The sequence below is a fragment of the Staurois parvus genome, unplaced genomic scaffold (genome assembly GCF_062004578.1).
Source record: "Staurois parvus isolate SC_StPar_1 unplaced genomic scaffold, SC_StPar_1.0 ptg000512l, whole genome shotgun sequence".
NCBI lineage: Eukaryota > Metazoa > Chordata > Amphibia > Anura > Ranidae > Staurois > Staurois parvus.
Window position 1 is genome coordinate 1,124,342 of NW_028318308.1, and position 19,335 is coordinate 1,143,676.

Here is a 19,335-nt window from a genome sequence, read left to right on the forward strand (position 1 = left end):
GATCTCCTGAATTCTGTCTCTCAGAGTGGGAATCCCCTGCAATGTGAATGTCAGACCCTCCATGATGGAGAAGTGGGAGAACTTGCAAAATTGCAGGGTGTTCAAATACTTCTGTTCCTCACTGTATATACTGTGTATATATATATATATATCAGGGGCATCAAACGTTTTGTCTAGAGTGTGACTTCATAGACCGGTCATAGCCACCAATGACATCAGGACCAGCATGAGAGTGTAGAGCCGGAGGGAAGGCAGCCATGTGGGAGGGAAATGTTGGGTGTTACATTGTTATCGTGTTGTCAGAGGTCATACATTCCTGGTGGTAATTATTGTCTCATTGTTGGGTTTAGGTTTGATACATGTACTATTTCCAGTAAAGATCGTCCGGGAGAGAACAGAGCAGAAGATGAAGTGTCCTCCTCAGAAGATGAATCGGCTCCTGCTGATCTTTCCTTTCTGAGGAGCCCGGAGAGTAAAATTCAGACATTATGGTAAGTGAGATCTGTGATCCTGCAGTGATCGGGAAATGTGACGTCTTGTGATTGTTCCCGTCTCTCGGTGTTTCCTGATATCTCTGGGTGTCCTCCATCCTCACCGATGTAGAATCTTCCATCACCTTCCTCTTCTCATGTCTTCTCCTCTCTGAGGGAATCTTTCTCTTTGTGATCTCCTCCATGGGATTTGGGGTTCTCCTTGAAGTAGACCTGTGAGCAGGCTTTGTACATATGGAATGAACATCCCTATCCATAACAAGCAGGAAATAGGATCCAATACAAACCCTTAGGGCTCGTTCTCACGTGTGATTCTGAAGGAGGAAGCAATGCTCACTAACAATCCTCTGGCATGATGACGTCTTTTCATTGTGTTTATGATCGCTGGATAAACAAATCACACTCCCTATCGCTGCGTCGTCGCTCTCACTATGGCCGCATCATCGCTCTCACTATGGTCGTGTCTTTGCTCTCACTATGGCCGTGTCTTCGCTCTCACTATGGCCGTGTCTTTGCTCTCACTATGGCCGTGTCTTCGCTCTCACTATGGCCGTGTCTTTGCTCTCACTATGGCCGTGTCTTCGCTCTCACTATGGCCGTGTCTTCGCTCTCACTATGGCCATGTCTTTGCTCTCACTATGGCCGTGTCTTTGCTCTCACTATGGCCGTGTCTTTGCTCTCACTATGGCCGTGTCGTCGCTCTCACTATCGCCGTGTCATCGCTCTCACTATGGCCGCGTCGTCGCTCTCACTATCGCCGCGTTTTCGCTCTCACTATCGCCGCGCCGTCGCTCTCACCATCGCCGCGGCATTGCTCTCACTATGGCCGCGTCGTCGCTCTCACTATCGCCGCGTTTTCGCTCTCACTATCGCCGCGCCGTCGCTCTCACCATCGCCGCGGCATTGCTCTCACTATTGCCGCGTTGTCGCTTTCACTATGGCGCGTTGTCGCTCTCACTATGGCGCGTCGTCGCTCTCACTATGACCGCGTCGTCGCTCTCACTATGGCCGCGTCATCGCTCTCACTATGGCCGCATCGTCGCTCTCACTATGGCCACGTCGTCGCTCTCACTATCGCCGCGTCGTCGCTCTCACTATGGCCGCGTCGTCGCTCTCACTATGGCCGCGTCGTCACTCTCACTATTGCCGGGCCGTCACTCTCACCATCGCCGCAGCGCCGCTCTCACCATCGCCGCGTCATCGCTCTCACCATCACCACGTTGTCGCTCTCACCATCGCCGCGTTGTCGCTCTCACTATCACTCTCCTGTACCCTGGAGGACACACCTCCCAGTCTGAGGATAGTCCCGGCTTAGTGACTTGGTGACTCCATGACCGGACAGTGGATTGGAGACTTTGGCAACAGGCAGGCAACCTACCCCTGGGCAGGGGTCTCGGGCAACAGGCAGGCAATCTCTCCCCTAGGCTTGGGGCCTCAGCCAAGCTCCCTCCGTGACTGGACAGCAGATTGGAGACACGGGCAACAGGCGGGCAACCTACCCCTGGACAGGGGTCTCGGGGACTCATCGGGACTCTAGCTGTGGAGTCTGGCCTGGTACAGCTCCCACCCAGCTTTCTAGGGACATCGGGTTCACGGGGACTCAATGCGATGGCTCAAGCACTCAGGGGCATCACAGGTAGCTATAACCAGGGCACGCCATGGGGCAGTTCAAGTAAGGGTAGTCTAGGCATGTGGTAGGGCAGTTCCTAACCTAGGTGGTCTGTGCGCACAACAGGGCCAGCTCAGGACATGGGTGGTTGGTGCACACAGCAGGGACAGTTCAGAACACGGGTGGCCGGTGCACACAGCAGGGACAGTTCAAAACATGGGGTGGACGGTGCGCACAGCAGGGACAGTGCAAAACGCGGGAGGCCGGTGCGCACAGCAGGGACAGTTCAGGACACAGGTAGCCTGTGCGCACAACAGGGACAGTTCAGGACACGGGTAGTCTGTGCGCACAACAGGGACAGTTCAGGACATGGGGAAGGTTGGTGCGCCCAACAGGGACAGTTCAGGACACGGGTAGTCTGTGCGCACACCACGGGCAGTTCATGGCTTCTAGGGACACTCACTCGACTTGCAGACACTCAGCAGCAGGCGGCTTCCAGGGACGCTCACAGCAGCCGGCTCCTCCAGGGGCCTAGTGATCAGCAGCAAGGGCCCTCACGGCGGTCAGCTTCTCCAGGGGACCAGCAACCAGCAGGCAGGGGCCCTCACAGCGGCTGGCTCCTCCAGGGGCCCAGCGATCAGAAGGCAGGGGCCTTCACAGTGGCTGGCTTCTCCAGGGGCCGAGCAACCAGCAGGCAGAGGCCCTCACAGCAGCCAGCTTGTCCAGGGGCCCAGCAATCAGCAACAAGGGTCCTCACAGTGGCCAGCTTCTCCAGGGGCCCAGCGATCAGAAGGCAGGGGCCCTCACAGCGGCCAGCTTCTCCAGGGCTCAGTGACCAGCAGGCAAGGGCCCTCACAGCGGCCAGGAACAGTAGCGGAGGTAGCATGGCCGCAGGGTCTGACCTTGGAAGAGGGGGCTCATGCAGAGCTGCGGAGACTCCCACCCTGGGACATTCAGCAGATGAAGCAAGATGATTCCAGCAGTGTGCACAGGAACAAAGAGGGCAGCTGATTCCTGTGCCAATCTATTTAAAAAACCATGAGGGACGCTGCTAGGTTGCCTCGGCAACGGCCGGCCCACCACCATTCATGGAAGCTACATGGACATTGGAATGTGCAAGGGGGGAGGGAGGGGTGGAGGGATATGGCGGGGGATGGGAGAGGCACTGGCACTCGGTGACAGGTACATATGGAATAAATGGTTCCTGTCAAAAGGATATCACACTCTTTGGCCGCCTCCTGTTTTTTGGGGCTTCTTGTGAGTAGAGATGAGCGAATCGAACATGACGAAGTGGAATTCGTTTCGAAGATTGGGAAAAATTTGATTCGCGCCGAATCCGAAGATTAGCAAACTTCGGATGCACGAATCGAATTTTCCCAAAAATGGCGGCGACATGTGTGGCGACGGAGTGGGGATCTCTGGGAAGGCGCGCAGACAAGGCGCGCTGACCCATAATGCATTAATTCATGACATGTGATCGCATTAGCCAATCAGCAGCCAGCCAGCCAGCACTGTGTAATGGTGGAGCTATAAATCGCGGCCATCTTAGAATTCTCCATTAGCCTCCGGTCATTCAAGAGAGACAGACCTGTGTGTATGAAGGGACAGAGTTAGGGCCACAGAGACTTTAGGGCCACAGAATCGTTACTCAGGGACACAGAATCGTTACTCAGGGACACAGAATCGTTACTCAGGGACACAGAATCGTTACTCAGGGACACAGAATTGTTACTCAGGGACACAGAATCGTTACTCAGGGACACAGAATCGTTACTCAGGGACACAGAATCATTACTCAGGGACACAGAATCGTTACTTAGGGCCACAGCTATCAAAGAATCGAAAATTTAAAGTGACATACACCCTTTTTTTTTTTGGTGGCTGTCGTGCACAGTTGGTGCTGCAGTTTGCCGATTGTGCAAAATAAACTGACTTTCTGCTTCACAACCACTATTGTACGTTCAAAGAGTTAAATCCATTTACACGCCGGGTGGCGGTAATATTTTTTGGGTGATTAGTGCATTCAGGTGACATAAACGTACAGTTTCCAGCCAACGGCAAGCTGCAATTGACCGATTGTGTACAATAAACTGACTTTCTGCTTCACAACCACTATTGTACGTTCAAAGAGTTAAATCCATTTACACGCCGGGTGGCGGTAATATTTTTTGGGTGATTAGTGCATTCCAGTGACCTAAACGTACAGTTTCCAGCCAACGGCAAGCTGCAATTGACCGATTGTGCTAAATAAACTGACTTTCTGCTTCACAACCACTATTGTACGTTCAAAGAGTTAAATCCGGTTTTATTTTTGGGGTGCGTATTGAATTAAAGAGTATGTCAGACAACACGCAGAGGAGTGGCAGAGGAGGCAATGTTTCAGGAGCGAGCAGACGTGGCAGCAGAGGAAGGGGTCGAGGCAGCACTAGTCGCAGCCAGAGGCCAGTGCTCCCGGTGTCATCCAGCAGTCGTGTCTCCACCGACAACCCTGCCGTCATCGATTGGTTGACTCGGTCGTCTTCCTCTTCCCAGGTCACCTCTGACACCTACAGCCAACGGTCGGTGGGTACGTCAGACACAACCGTTAGTTGGCATGGCCCGGGAGCAAGCCCACTGAAATCACGTGTCCTCGACCTGCCCCTGTCCTTTGGTGTTCCCTCACCAAGCGAAGTATCGCATGCTGTGGGCTCAGCCCCACGGTACAGTGAGGAAGAGCTAACAGAGGGCGGTCAGGAACGGGGGGAGACATCCGCCTCTTCAGCAGCCAGGCGAAGAAGTACTGGCGAGGAGAGTGGCTCGGTAGCCGGTCTAGAGACAGGTCTGTCTCCTGACCCACACGCAGCCGAGGGGGCTAGTAGTGAGGCGGAGACCCTACTTGATGATGAGGAGGTTGATCGCACTTGGCAGCCTCGTCGTCATCAGGCTATTGCTTCCGCATCATCAGGAGAAGAGGGTGCCAGCTTGCCAGCGAGCAAAACAGTCGGTGGGTTGCCCAGGAGGCAGCAGGGTCGCAGCAGTGTCAGTGGAGCCAAACGGCCACGGAGTAGAGCACCAGCTCCACTGCAGCCTACCACCACGGCCAGTAGTGGTGCCGGTGTGCACGGAGGAAGCAGCAGTCAGCCAGTGAGGAGTAGCGGGGGCAAAGTTTCCTACTCGGCGGTGTGGCAATTTTTCGTCAAGCCGCCCGAGGAAGTAAACGTAGCCGTATGTCGACTATGTGGCCAGAAAGTCAAGCGTGGCCAGGGGGCCCATGTTGGGACTACAGCGTTGCGTCAGCATATGCAGCGTCGCCATTCGGTGGCCTGGGAAAACCGCGATAAAGATACGGCGGTTCTGCCTGCCCCAGCCCCCGCTCCATCACCCGCTCCGTTACTTGCTCCGTCACCCGACGTCAATCGCCCTCTATCAGCCAGTCAAGGCTCCAACACCTCTGCTGAGGGGAGTTGTCGCTCGTTGGCATCTTCCGCTCGTTCAGATGCTCCTTCTCCTGCTACTCCTCTTCACGGATTCCGTCAGCAGTCTTTCTTGGAATCCGTTTCCAAGAGACAACAGTTTGTGAGCACGCACCCGACGGTGCAAAAGCTGAACGTCCTCCTGTCCAAGTTGCTGGTGCTGCAGTCCCTCCCTTTCCAAGTGGTGGACTCAGCACCTTTCCGAGAAATGATGGCTTGTGCCGAGCCGCGGTGGAGAGTGCCAAGCTGGCATTTCTTCGCCAAAAAGGCAGTGCCAGCCCTGCATTCACATGTAGAAGAGATGGTGGGCCAGTCTTTGAGCATGTTGGTCTCTGCCAAAGTGCACGGCAGCGCCGACGTGTGGAGCTGTAACTACGGTCAGGGACAGTATATGTCATTTACGGCCCACTGGGTGAACGTGGTGCCGGCACAGCCGCACCAGCAACTTGGACAGGTCACGACGCTTTTGCCTCCACGTTTGCACGTCCTTGGTCCAGCAAAGATGTCCGCCTCTACCACCTCTTCTTCCGCCGTGTCCTCAGCCGCCACCCCCGTGCCAAGTCCCATTACCCGACCGGCATATCACATGTGCAGGGCGCAACGGTGTCACGCTGTGCTGCACCTGGTATGCCTTGGCGAACGTAGTCACACAGGGGAGGAACTTCTGAGTGTAATGAACAGAGAAATCGACAGATGGCTGTCTCCGCGCAAACTGAAAATCGGAACCATGTTGACCGACAAAGGAAAGAACATGGTGTCTGCTCTGCGTCAAGGAAGGTTGTGCCATGCGCCATGCATGGCTCACGTGTTCAATCTGGTTGTCAAGCGGTTCCTAAAATCCACCATCCCACTGCAAGACATCCTTAAAATGTCACGTAAACTTTGCATGCATTTCAGCCATTCCTACACCGCAAAGCACACCCTCCTTGAGCTGCAGCGGCAGAACGGAATTCCACAGCATCGCCTGATCTGCGACGTTGCAACAAGGTGGAATTCAACCCTACACATGTTAGACCGCCTTTACGAGCAGCGAAAGGCCATCACCGATTTCCTGATGTTACAAGCGGATAAAGGTACTCCCCTGTGTAACTTCGATGTCAGCCATTGGCAGCTCATGCGTGACACCTGCCGCTTGCTCAGGCCCTTTGAGGAGGCCACGCTATTCGTGAGTCGGCAGGACTATGGGATGAATGACGTCATTCCTCTGTTGCACGTCCTGGAACAAATGCTGTTAACAAAGGCTGGTCAGGGTGCGGTAGACGTGGCGCACAGATCTCAACGCCACATGACCCCTGTGGGGGCAGGACAGGAAGAAGAGGAGGAGGTAGAGGAGGACATTGGTGCTCAGGAATTATTGAGTGAAATGGGTGTTTTTTCCACTCAGCGGACAGGAGTGGAGGAGCAGGAGCATCTAGTAGAGGAGGAGGAGGAGACAGAGGACCCAGACGCACCGTGGCAGTATGCTGTGGAGATGGAGGCAGGGAGTCCCTCGCATTCCTTGGCACAAATGGCCCATAGCATGCTCAGTTGCTTGCGTAGCGACAGCCGAATAATAACCATCAGACAGAGGGATGACTTTTGGCTGTCCACCTTGTTGGACCCTCGCTACCGTTCAAAAATGGTGGCCTTTTTCACACCTGCTGAGAGGGAGGCCAAAATAAAGTACTATAAAAACCACCTATGTAGTCAGTTGGTCTCTGCCTTTCTGCACCAACGTCCATCCTCAGACACTGTGGGCCCTGTGCGCTCGCGTTCCGCTGCCATGGCAGCAGGGGAGGGGTGGGGTGGTAGGAGCAGTGGCAGCTCCACCAGCAGCGGCTGCCTCAGTCTGCAGTCGATGATGAGTAGCTTTCTTCACCAGCGCAGTGAGGAAACTACTAACCAGCCGCAGCAGCAGCATCAGGTGGACCTGGAGCAGGACCTCAAACAACAGGCTTGGGCCTACTTGGACAGCACCCTGCCAACCGAGGTAGACAATCCCCTTGACTACTGGGCAACGAAACTTGACCTTTGGCCCCAACTAGCTGAATTTGCCCTTGAAAGGCTGTCATGTCCGGCCAGTAGCGTGGCATCGGAGCGCGTGTTTAGTGCGGCAGGAGGTATTGTAACTCCGCGGAGGACACGACTGTCCATCCAAAGTGTGGAGAGACTCACGTTTGTGAAAATGAATCAGGCGTGGATTAGTCTGGATTTCCAACCACCAGTTCCTGACACAACTTACTAAATCCACCATGAATCATGCCCCAAACATGTTATTAGGGACAAATGGAAGACCTCCACCTGATCCGTACATTTGTATATATATTTTATTGAGAGGCTGCTGGTCGGCCGACTCATGTTTTGCACATTTTTAATGACTTATACTCTGCAGGTCGGGCCCCTCATGAATTGGGGTTTTTAAATTATTTATACTTCGCTGGACGACCGTCACATGAATTGAACCTTTTTAATGACTTATACTCTGCTGGTCGGGCCCCTCATGAATTGGTGTTTTTAAATTATTTATACGTCGCTGGACGACTGTCACATGAATTTAAACTTTTTAATTATTTATAGTCGACCAGTTCCAGACCGATGGAATAGCAATTTTTTAAAATATTTATTTGACACGTGTTGTCCATCTCATCAATGAGGTGGACTGTTTATTTATTGGCCACGGTTTGGCACCCTCCTGTTTCTTACATTGTTAACTTGTTGTATCGGTCACGGTTTGGCCACATGTTTGGTTGTCTTGTTAAGATTTTCTGTAATGTACACAGTTACGCTTGACTTGTTGACTTTCCACAATCTACTAAGGTATAGCATCGCATCAAAGTTTTTTTTTTTTTTTTTTTGGTCTAAACCATTTCTTATAATGTCAATTTGTAGGATACGCCGCTGTAAGGCGACCTACTTTTTTGTCACTGTGTAGACATCTATTTATAGGCCGATGTTTGGCCAGATAGATATATTTAGTAATAACCTAGCCGTTCAAGCCGCTCACTGAACACCTCGGGAATTGCTTTGTATATCTGTCGCCTTAGGGGCCGCTGTCTGGCGACATAATTTTTTGTCACTGTGTAGACATCTATTTATAGGCCGATGTTTGGCCACAAACCGTGACCGATACAACAAGTTAACTATGTAAGAAACAGGAGGGGGCCAAACCGTGGCCAATAAATAAACAGTCCACCTCATTGATGAGATGAACAACACGTGTCAAATAAATATTTAAAAAAATTGCTATTCCATCGGTCTGGAACTGGTCGACTATAAATAATTAAAAAGTTTAAATTCATGTGACAGTCGTCCAGCGACGTATAAATAATTTAAAAACACCAATTCATGAGGGGCCCGACCTGCAGAGTATAAGTCATTAAAAATGTGCAAAACATGAGTCGGCCGACCAGCAGCCTCTCAATAAAATATATATACAAATGTACGGATCAGGTGGAGGTCTTCCATTTGTCCCTAATAACATGTTTGTGGCATGATTCATGGCGGATTTAGTCAGTTGTGTCAGGAACTGGTGGTTTGAAATCCAGACTAATCCACGCCTGATTCATTTTCACAAACGTGAGTCTCTCCACACTTTGGGTGGACAGTCGTGTCCTCCGCGGAGTTACAATACCTCCTGCCGCACTAAACACGCGCTCCGATGCCACGCTACTGGCCGGACATGACAGCCTTTCAAGGGCAAATTCAGCTAGTTGGGGCCAAAGGTCAAGTTTCGTTGCCCAGTAGTCAAGGGGATTGTCTACCTCGGTTGGCAGGGTGCTGTCCAAGTAGGCCCAAGCCTGTTGTTTGAGGTCCTGCTCCAGGTCCACCTGATGCTGCTGCTGCTGCTGCGGCTGGTTAGTAGTTTCCTCACTGCGCTGGTGAAGAAAGCTACTCATCATCGACTGCAGACTGAGGCAGCCGCTGCTGGTGGAGCTGCCACTGCTCCTACCACCCCACCCCTCCCCTGCTGCCATGGCAGTGGAACGCGAGCGCACAGGGCCCACAGTGTCTAAGGATGGACGTTGGCGCAGAAAAGCAGAGACCAACTGACTACATAGGTGGTTTTTATAGTACGTTATTTTGGCCTCCCTCTCAGCAGGTGTGAAAAAGGCCACCATTTTGGAACGGTAGCGAGGGTCCAACAAGGTGGACAGCCAAAAGTCATCCCTCTGTCTGATGGTTATTATTCGGCTGTCGCTACGCAAGCAACCGAGCATGCTATGGGCCATTTGTGCCAAGGAATGCGAGGGACTCCCTGCCTCCATCTCCACAGCATACTGCCATGGTGCGTCTGGGTCCTCTGTCTCCTCTTCCTCCTCTACCAGATGCTCCTGCTCCTCCACTCCTGTCCGCTGAGTGGAAAAACCACCCATTTCACTCAATAATTCCTGAGCACCAATGTCCTCCTCTACCTCCTCCTCTTCTTCCTGTCCTGCCCCCACAGGGGTCATGTGGCGTTGAGATCTGTGCGCCACGTCTACCGCACCCTGACCAGCCATTGTTAACAGCATTTGTTCCAGGACGTGCAACAGAGGAATGACGTCATTCATCCCATAGTCCTGCCGACTCACGAATAGCGTGGCCTCCTCAAAGGGCCTGAGCAAGCGGCAGGTGTCACGCATGAGCTGCCAATGGCTGACATCGAAGTTACACAGGGGAGTACCTTTATCCGCTTGTAACATCAGGAAATCGGTGATGGCCTTTCGCTGTTCGTAAAGGCGGTCTAACATGTGTAGGGTTGAATTCCACCTTGTTGCAATGTCGCAGATCAGGCGATGCTGTGGAATTCCGTTCTGCCGCTGCAGCTCAAGGAGGGTGTGCTTTGCGGTGTAGGAATGGCTGAAATGCATGCAAAGTTTACGTGACATTTTAAGGATGTCTTGCAGTGGGATGGTGGATTTTAGGAACCGCTTGACAACCAGATTGAACACGTGAGCCATGCATGGCGCATGGCACAACCTTCCTTGACGCAGAGCAGACACCATGTTCTTTCCTTTGTCGGTCAACATGGTTCCGATTTTCAGTTTGCGCGGAGACAGCCATCTGTCGATTTCTCTGTTCATTACACTCAGAAGTTCCTCCCCTGTGTGACTACGTTCGCCAAGGCATACCAGGTGCAGCACAGCGTGACACCGCTGCGCCCTGCACATGTGATATGCCGGTTGGGTAATGGGACTTGGCACGGGGGTGGCGGCTGAGGACACGGCGGAAGTAGAGGTGGTAGAGGCGGACATCTTTGCTGGACCAAGGACGTGCAAACGTGGAGGCAAAAGCGTCGTGACCTGTCCAAGTTGCTGGTGCGGCTGTGCCGGCACCACGTTCACCCAGTGGGCCGTAAATGACATATACTGTCCCTGACCGTAGTTACAGCTCCACACGTCGGCGCTGCCGTGCACTTTGGCAGAGACCGACATGCTCAAAGACTGGCCCACCATCTCTTCTACATGTGAATGCAGGGCTGGCACTGCCTTTTTGGCGAAGAAATGTCGGCTTGGCACTCTCCACCGCGGCTCGGCACAAGCCATCATTTCTCGGAAAGGTGCTGAGTCCACCAGTTGGAAAGGGAGGGACTGCAGCACCAGCAACTTGGACAGGAGGACGTTCAGCTTTTGCACCGTCGGGTGCGTGCTCGCAAACTGTTGTCTCTTGGAAACAGATTCCAAGAAAGACTGCTGACGGAATCCGTGAAGAGGAGTAGCAGGAGAAGGAGCATCTGAAAGAGCGGAAGATGCCAACGAGCGACAACTCCCCTCAGCAGAGGTGTTGGAGCCTTGACTGGCTGATAGAGGGCGATTGACGTCGGGTGACGGAGCAAGTAACGGAGCGGGTGATGGAGCGGGGGCTGGGGCAGGCAGAACCGCCGTATCTTTATCACGGTTTTCCCAGGCCACCGAATGGCGACGCTGCATATGCTGACGCAACGCTGTAGTCCCAACATGGGCCCCCTGGCCACGCTTGACTTTCTGGCCACATAGTCGACATACGGCTACGTTTACTTCCTCGGGCGGCTTGACGAAAAATTGCCACACCGCCGAGTAGGAAACTTTGCCCCCGCTACTCCTCACTGGCTGACTGCTACTTCCTCCGTGCACACCGGCACCACTACTGGCTGTGGTGGTAGGCTGCAGTGGAGCTGGTGCTCTACTCCGTGGCCGTTTGCCTCCACTGACACTGCTGCGACCCTGCTGCCTCCTGGGCAACCCACCGACTGTTTTGCTCGCTGCCAAGCTGGCACCCTCTTCTCCTGATGATGCGGAAGCAATAGCCTGATGACGACGAGGCTGCTAAGTGCGATCAGCCTCATCATCATCAATTAGGGTCTCCGCCTCACTACTAGCCCCCTCGGCTGCGTGTGGGTCAGGAGACAGACCTGTCTCTAGACCGGCTACCGAGCCACTCTCCTCGCCAGTACTTCTTCGCCTGGCTGCTGAAGAGGCGGATGTCTCCCCCCGTTCCTGACCGCCCTCTGTTAGCTCTTCCTCACTGTACAGTGGGGCTGAGCCCACAGCATGCGATACTTTGCTTGGTGAGGGAACAGCAAAGGACAGGGGCAGGTAGAGGACACGTGATTTCAGTGGGCTTGCTCCCGGGCCATGCCAACTAACGGTTGTGTCTGACGTACACACCGACCGTTGGCTGTAGGTGTCAGAGGTGACCTGGGAAGAGGAAGACGACCGAGCCAACCAATCGATGACGGCAGGGATGTCGGTGGAGACACGACCGCTGGATGACACCGGGAGCACTGGCCTCTGGCTGCGACTAGTGCTGCCTCGACCCCTTCCTCTGCTGCCACGTCTGCTCGCTCCTAAAACATTGCCTCCTCTGCCACTCCTCTGCGTGTTGTCTGACACACTCTTTAATTCAACGATTCTGTGTCCCTGAGTAACGATTCTGTGTCCCTGAGTAACGATTCTGTGTCCCTCAGTAACAATTCTGTGTCCCTGAGTAACAATTCTGTGTCCCTGAGAAACAATTCTGTGTCCCTGAGTAACAATTTTGTGTCTGTCCCTGAGTAACAATTCTGTGTCCCTCAGTAACGATTCTGTGTCCCTCAGTAACAATTCTGTGTCCCTGAGTAACAATTCTGTGTCCCTGAGTAACAATTCTTTGTCTGTCCCTGAGTAACAATTCTGTGTCCCTGAGTAACAGTTCTGTGTCCCTCAGTAACAATTCTGTGTCTGTCCTTGTGTAACAATTCTGTGTCCCTCAGTAACAATTCTGTGTCCCACAGTAACAATTCTGTGTCCCTCAGTAATAATTCTGTGTCCCTCAGTAACAATTCTGTGTCTGTCCCTGAGTAACAGTTCTGTGTCCCTGAGTAACAGTTCTGTGTCCCTGAGTAACAGTTCTGTGTCCCTCAGTAACAATTCTGTGTCTGTCCCTGAGTAACAATTCTGTGTCCCTCAGTAACAGTTCTGTGTCCCTGAGTAACAGTTCTGTGTCCCTCAGTAACAGTTCTGTGTCCCTCAGTAACAGTTCTGTGTCCCTCAGTAACAATTCTGTGTCCCTCAGTAACAATTCTGTGTCTGTCCCTGAGTAAAAGTTCTGTGTCCCTGAGTAACAGTTCTGTGTCCCTGAGTAACAGTTCTGTGTCCCTGAGTAACAGTTCTGTGTCCCTCAGTAACAATTCTGTGTCTGTCCCTGAGTAACAATTCTGTGTCCCTCAGAATTGTTACTGAGGGACACAGAATTGTTACTGAGGGACACAGAATTGTTACTGTGTCCCTCAGTAACAATTCTGTGTCTGTCCCTGAGTAACAATTCTGTGTCCCTGAGTAACAGTTCTGTGTCCCTGAGTAACAATTCTGTGTCCCTCAGTAACAATTCTGTGTCCCTCAGTAACAATTCTGTGTCCCTCAGTAACAATTCTGTGTCTGTCCCTGAGTAACAATTCTGTGTCCCTGAGTAACAGTTCTGTGTCCCTGAGTAACAATTCTGTGTCCCTCAGTAACAATTCTGTGTCCCTCAGTAACAATTCTGTGTCCCTGAGTAACAATTCTGTGTCTGTCCCTGAGTAACAATTCTGTGTCCCTGAGTAACAGTTCTGTGTCCCTGAGTAACAATTCTGTGTCCCTCAGTAACAATTCTGTGTCCCTCAGTAACAATTCTGTGTCCCTCAGTAACAATTCTGTGTCTGTCCCTGAGTAACAGTTCTGTGTCCCTGAGTAACAGTTCTGTGTCCCTGAGTAACGATTCTGTGTCCCTAAAGTATCTGTGGCCCTAACTCTGTCCCTAATACAGAGAGGTCTGTCTCTCTTGAATGACCGGAGGCAAATGGAGAATTGTAAGATGGCCGCAATTTATTGCTCCACCATTACACAGTGCTGGCTGGCTGGCTGCTGATTGGCTAATGCGATCACATGTCATGAATGAATGCATTATGGGTCAGCGCGCCTTGTCTGCGCGCCTTCCCAGACATCCCCGCTCCGTCGCCACACATGTCGCCGCCATTTTAGGAAAAATTTCGATTCGCGCATCCGAAGTCTGCTAATTTTCAGATTCGGCGCAAATCAAATTTTTCCTAATATTCAAAACGAATTCCACTTCGCCTACTTCGATTCGCTCATCTCTAAAAATATATATACAAATGTACGGATCAGGTGGAGGTCTTCCATTTGTCCCTAATAACATGTTTGGGGCATGATTCATGGCAGATTTAGTCAGTTGTGTCAGGAACTGGTGGTTGGAAATCCAGACTAATCCACGCCTGATTCATTTTCACAAACGTGAGTCTCTCCACACTTTGGGTGGACAGTCGTGTCCTCCGCGGAGTTACAATACCTCCTGCCGCACTAAACACGCGCTCCGATGGCACGCTACTGGCCGGGCATGACAGCCTTTCAAGGACAAATTCAGCTAGTTGGGGCCAAAGGTCAAGTTTCGTTGCCCAGTAGTCAAGGGGATTGTCTACCTCGGTTGGCAGGGTGCTGTCCAAGTAGGCCCAAGCCTGTTGTTTGAGCTCCTGCTCCAGGTCCACCTGATGCTGCTGCTGCTGCGGCTGGTTAGTAGTTTCCTCACTGCGCTGGTGAAGAAAGCTACTCATCATCGACTGCAGACTGAGGCAGCCGCTGCTGGTGGAGCTGCCACTGCTCCTACCACCCCACCCCTCCCCTGCTGCCATGGCAGCGGAACGCGAGCGCACAGGGCCCACAGTGTCTGAGGATGGACGTTGGCGCAGAAAGGCAGAGACCAACTGACTACATAGGTCTTATGGATGGAAGTACGACGGTATATGATCTTCTTCGCACCCACGGCATTACCTCATAAAATTTCTGCATTGCATCTGCAATCACAACGCTGACTTCCCGGATCACCACTCAGCCATTGGACTCTTGATAGTCGTCTCCCCACGCTGCTGCTGGGGGGACTTTTTAACATAGGCCTCTGTATGGCCTTCAATTTTAGCTGCTTACGCTCCGCCACTCTGCCATGGGCCCCTGTACCGCCTCCTCATGCTGCTGCCAGGTCCAGAGTGTGTCATGGGTCCCTGTATGGCCTCCCATTGCTGCTGTCTTCATTGCCAGACTCTGCCATGTGCCACTTTCAGGTCTCCTTACACAGTTGGTGGGTTCCATTTTGTGATAGGGTGCTGTATGGTCTTCCATTGCTGCTGCCTCCACCGCCACCCTGCGCCATGTGTCTCTGTCGTCTGCTCACGCTGCTGACGGCTTCCGCTTTTTAACCTAGGCCTGTGTATGGCTTCTGAATACTGCTGCCTCCACCGCCACCCTGCGCCATGTGCCTCTGTCGTCTGCTCATGCTGCTGACGGCTTCCGCTTTTTAAACTGGTCCTGTGTATGTCTTCCGAATACTGCTGCCTCCACCGCCACCCTGCGCCATGTGCCTCTGTCGTCTGCTCATGCTGCTGACGGCTTCCGCTTTTTAAACTGGTCCTGTGTATGTCTTCCGAATACTGCTGCCTCCACCGCCACTCTGCGCCATGTGCCACTTTCAGGTCTCCTTACACTGTTGGTGGGTTCCATTTTGTGATAGGATGCTGTATGGCCTTCCATTGCTGCTGCCTCCACCGCCACCCTGCGCCATAAGCCTCTGTCGTCTGCTCACGCTGCTGACGGCTTCCGCTTTTTAACCGAGGCCTGTATTTGGCTTCCGAATACCGCTGCATCCACCGCCACCCTGCGCCATGTGTCTCTGTCGTCTGCTCACGCTGCTGACGGCTTCCGCTTTTTAACCTAGGCCTGTGTATGGCCTTCAATTGAAGCTGCTTCTGCTCCGCCACTCAGCCATTGGACTCTTGATAGTCGTCTCCCCACGCTGCTGCTGGGGGACTTTTTAACATAGGCCTCTGTATGGCCTTCAATTTTAGCTGCTTACGCTCCGCCACTCTGCCATGGGCCCCTGTACCGCCTCCTCATGCTGCTGCCAGGCCCGTAATCTGCCATGGGCCCCCGTACCGACTCCTCATGCTGCTGCCAGGCCCGTAATCTGTCATGGGCCCCTGTACCGCCTCCTCATGCTGCTGCCAGGTCCACAGTGTGTCATGGGTCCCTGTACGGCCTCCCATTGCTGCTGTCTCCATCGCCACACTCTGCCATGTGCCACATTCAGGTCTCCTCACACTGCTGGTGGGTTCCATTTTGTCATAGGGTGCTGTATGGCCTCCCATTGCTGCTGCCTCCACCGCCACACTGTGGCTCCACACTCTGGTTTTGGCCCCGTGACTGCCCAAATGAGTGAAGTGTGCGGTGATTCTAAGATCGACGGCACTCATCTGCATGTCATACTGACTGACAGTATTATTTCTCTTCCCCAGCAGACTCCAAGGGCATTTAAATTAAAGGTACAGTGTTCTGCACTAATATAAAGGCTCTCTGAAGCCTAGAAACACCCTTTTATAAGTTAAATTCGCAGCGAATATATTCGGGTCGTATCAAATTTATTCCGCGAATTCGGCGAATCAGCCGAATCAAATTTTTGAATAATTTGCTCATCTCTACTTGTGAGATGTCTACATCTGCAGGGCAGCTTCTCCTAGTGTGCCAGTGTGTACCAGGCAGTGAGGGGTACCAGACCGGACCAGAGCTGACCCACATAAGGATCTCCAGTGTGATGAGGTTATCATCTCTATATGCGCATTTTGGTTGCGTATCTGGTGAGTGCGCAATCTTTTCACGGTGTTTTCACATCACCATATCGTTGGATTTAATCACTGGATTTTGAAGATCATCAGAGATCTCCTATGCACCTTCATTGTGAACTATGTTGGGTTGATGTGTCCGGCACTATTCACTTTATTGGTCACTCCTTAGTGGCAATTTATCTGCACATTGTCACTGGACTTATTATTATATTTCTGATTATATGACATATTTTGGATAAAGCATGTCTAGTTAATTTATGTGAGATATTACGAGATTTTATAAGTGGATATTTTAGCGCTGCACCCTGCTTTTTATGTTTTCATGCTGAATATTTGTCTGCAGCCTTGATGGACCATGCCTCTGCCTTCCACGTTGACTGACCCTGGCCTGGTTACTGACTATGCCTCTGCCTGCCGTCTGGATTGTTTCTAAACCACGTTTCTGCCTTCCACCTGCACTGACCTCGGCCTGTTAATCGGCCATGTTTTTTGCCTGCCGCTTGAACTGATGTTTTGACCTGCTACTGTAGTAGTGGGTGCAAGATAACACTGGGGTCTGTCTGTAGCCAACCTGTCCTCGCTCCTCTTTAGCACCGGATCCAGGGAGATAAAGCCATTGACACAGAAGTGTTGTAAGCCGTATTTCTGAACTGTAATCCGATGTGTTCGGGGTAATATACAGAAACAAAATAGACGTCTCTTAGTCAGGATAACCAATAAAGCATTACACTCTTATCAGTATAGTTACGTGAAAACAGAAACTACAGAAGCTGAGGGGCCCCATATAAGATATTTCCGTTTACACAGAAATGAGAGCAAATTCCTGAGAAACTAAACTTAAGCTGTTCCACATCTAATATGGAGGCGTTCTATAGAATGGATGCCAGTTTAACCACTTGCCGAATGACGGCTTCACTGTGGCTGGCCAGTTCTGGGAGGGTGTCATATGACGTCCTCCCAGAACACACCCTCCCGCGCAACCCCGGCAATCTTTTACCAATCACAGCGGCCTTTTACCATGTGATGAGCCGTGTCCAATGACACAGCAGATCACCGGGAAATACAGTTGCCGGTTATCGACTGCACTTTCCTCATGATTTCAAAGCTTGAGGAAAGTACTGCTGATAACCAGAAATTGTCAGAGGAGGGATAGGCACTGATGATCAGTGCCCTGATGATTGGTGCCCAGCAGTGCCGCCTACCTGTGCCCGTCAATGGCCACCAGTGCCACCCACCAGTGCCCAGCAGGGCTGCCAGTCAGTGCCCAGCAGTGCCACCAGTCAGTGTCATCAGTCAGTGCCACCCATCAGTGCCCAGCAGTGCCACCAGTCAGTGCCATCAGTCAGTGCCACCCATTGGTGCCCATCAGTGCCCCTTATCAGTGCTGCCTATCAGAGCCCATCAGTGCTGCCTATCAGTGCAGCCTCATCAACGCACATCAGTGAAGGAGAAAGATTAACTGTTTGCTAAATTTTATAATAGAAACAAAGGAAAACCTTTTTTTTCTTTTCAAATGTTTTGCTTTTTTTTGTTTATAGCGCAAAAAAACCCCCAGTGGCGAGTAAATACCACCAAAAGAAAGCTTTATTTGTGTAAAAAAAGATATAAAAATGTCATATGGGTTCAGTGTTGCATGACCGTACAATTGTCATTCAAAGTGCGACAGCGCTGAAAGCTGAAAATTGAGCTGGGCAGGAAGGAGGTATAAGTGCCCGGTAGGGAAGGGGTTAAAGATACATCTCCTTACAACCGGGATTTGTAATTCCTGGATCAGAGTCTGTTAGTTCTGAGGCTTCAACATGATTGGGTAGGATAAAGCCTCTACCCCTGTGGCCGGGTCTTACCTGACAGAGGCCTTAAGCATGATGTTCCCTCCTGCTGCCTGGACCAATACTGTGCTGTCCATATCTCTGCCTGCTGCCTGTATGGACCCTTTTTATGGACCATGTTCCTGCCTGCTACCTGAACCAGTACTTTGGCTGTGCTGACCATATCTTTACCGGCTGCCTGAAATGAGCCAAGACTTTTTTTTGGACTATGTTCCTGCCTGCTGCCTGGACACCAAGTCACACCAAGTCCCAAACTATCTTGCCATGTAGTCTGGGCATCTGGGGGCTCCACGTGTCTATCTTTTCCCTTGTAAATCTGAAAATGACCTGTATAGCCTGTTGCCATCTCAAAGGTCTTCTACATATTGACCCCAGATCTGGTACACTTGCTGGGAAGATACTGTTTGAATGCAAGGAGGCCAGAAAAATTAATGAGGGACTCATCCAGGCAGAAGTTTTGTTGGGCAGTATAGACATCATAAGGTGATTTACGAGGGGATACGATCAATTTCTGTCTGTCTGTAGCCCAGCCTGTCCTCGTTTATCTCAACAGGCGTTTCTAAATCAGGATAACCAATGAAACATTCTACTCTTCTCAGTATAGTTACGTGAAGAACAGAAACTGCAAATGGCTGAGAGGTGCCATATAAAGTGCATCCGCTTACAGAGAAATGAGAGTCATTCCTGAGAAATGAGACTTACTGCCTACATGTTGTAGGCATATAAAATGTGTGTATCATAGATATAACTATATATATAAAATATGAGGAAATGTACTGTATATACATTCATGGATGTGAGGTTGGCATTCATAGTGGGCCAGACGAAGTGCATATTTTACACACCAAAAGGATAGCCAAGGACTCCTTACTAT

General features: G+C 51.6%; 1 protein-coding gene across 1 annotated transcript in view; it reads left to right on the top strand.

Moving 5' to 3' along the window:
- The window catches only part of LOC149451885 (NACHT, LRR and PYD domains-containing protein 3-like), a 64,326-nt gene that overhangs the window by 21,800 nt on the left and 23,191 nt on the right, over positions 1-19,335 (top strand). Inside the window, exon 4 of the mRNA XM_089690037.1 lies at positions 351-491. Coding sequence (XP_089546163.1) covers positions 351-491 — 141 coding nt within the window. The remainder of the gene's footprint in view (positions 1-350; positions 492-19,335) is intronic.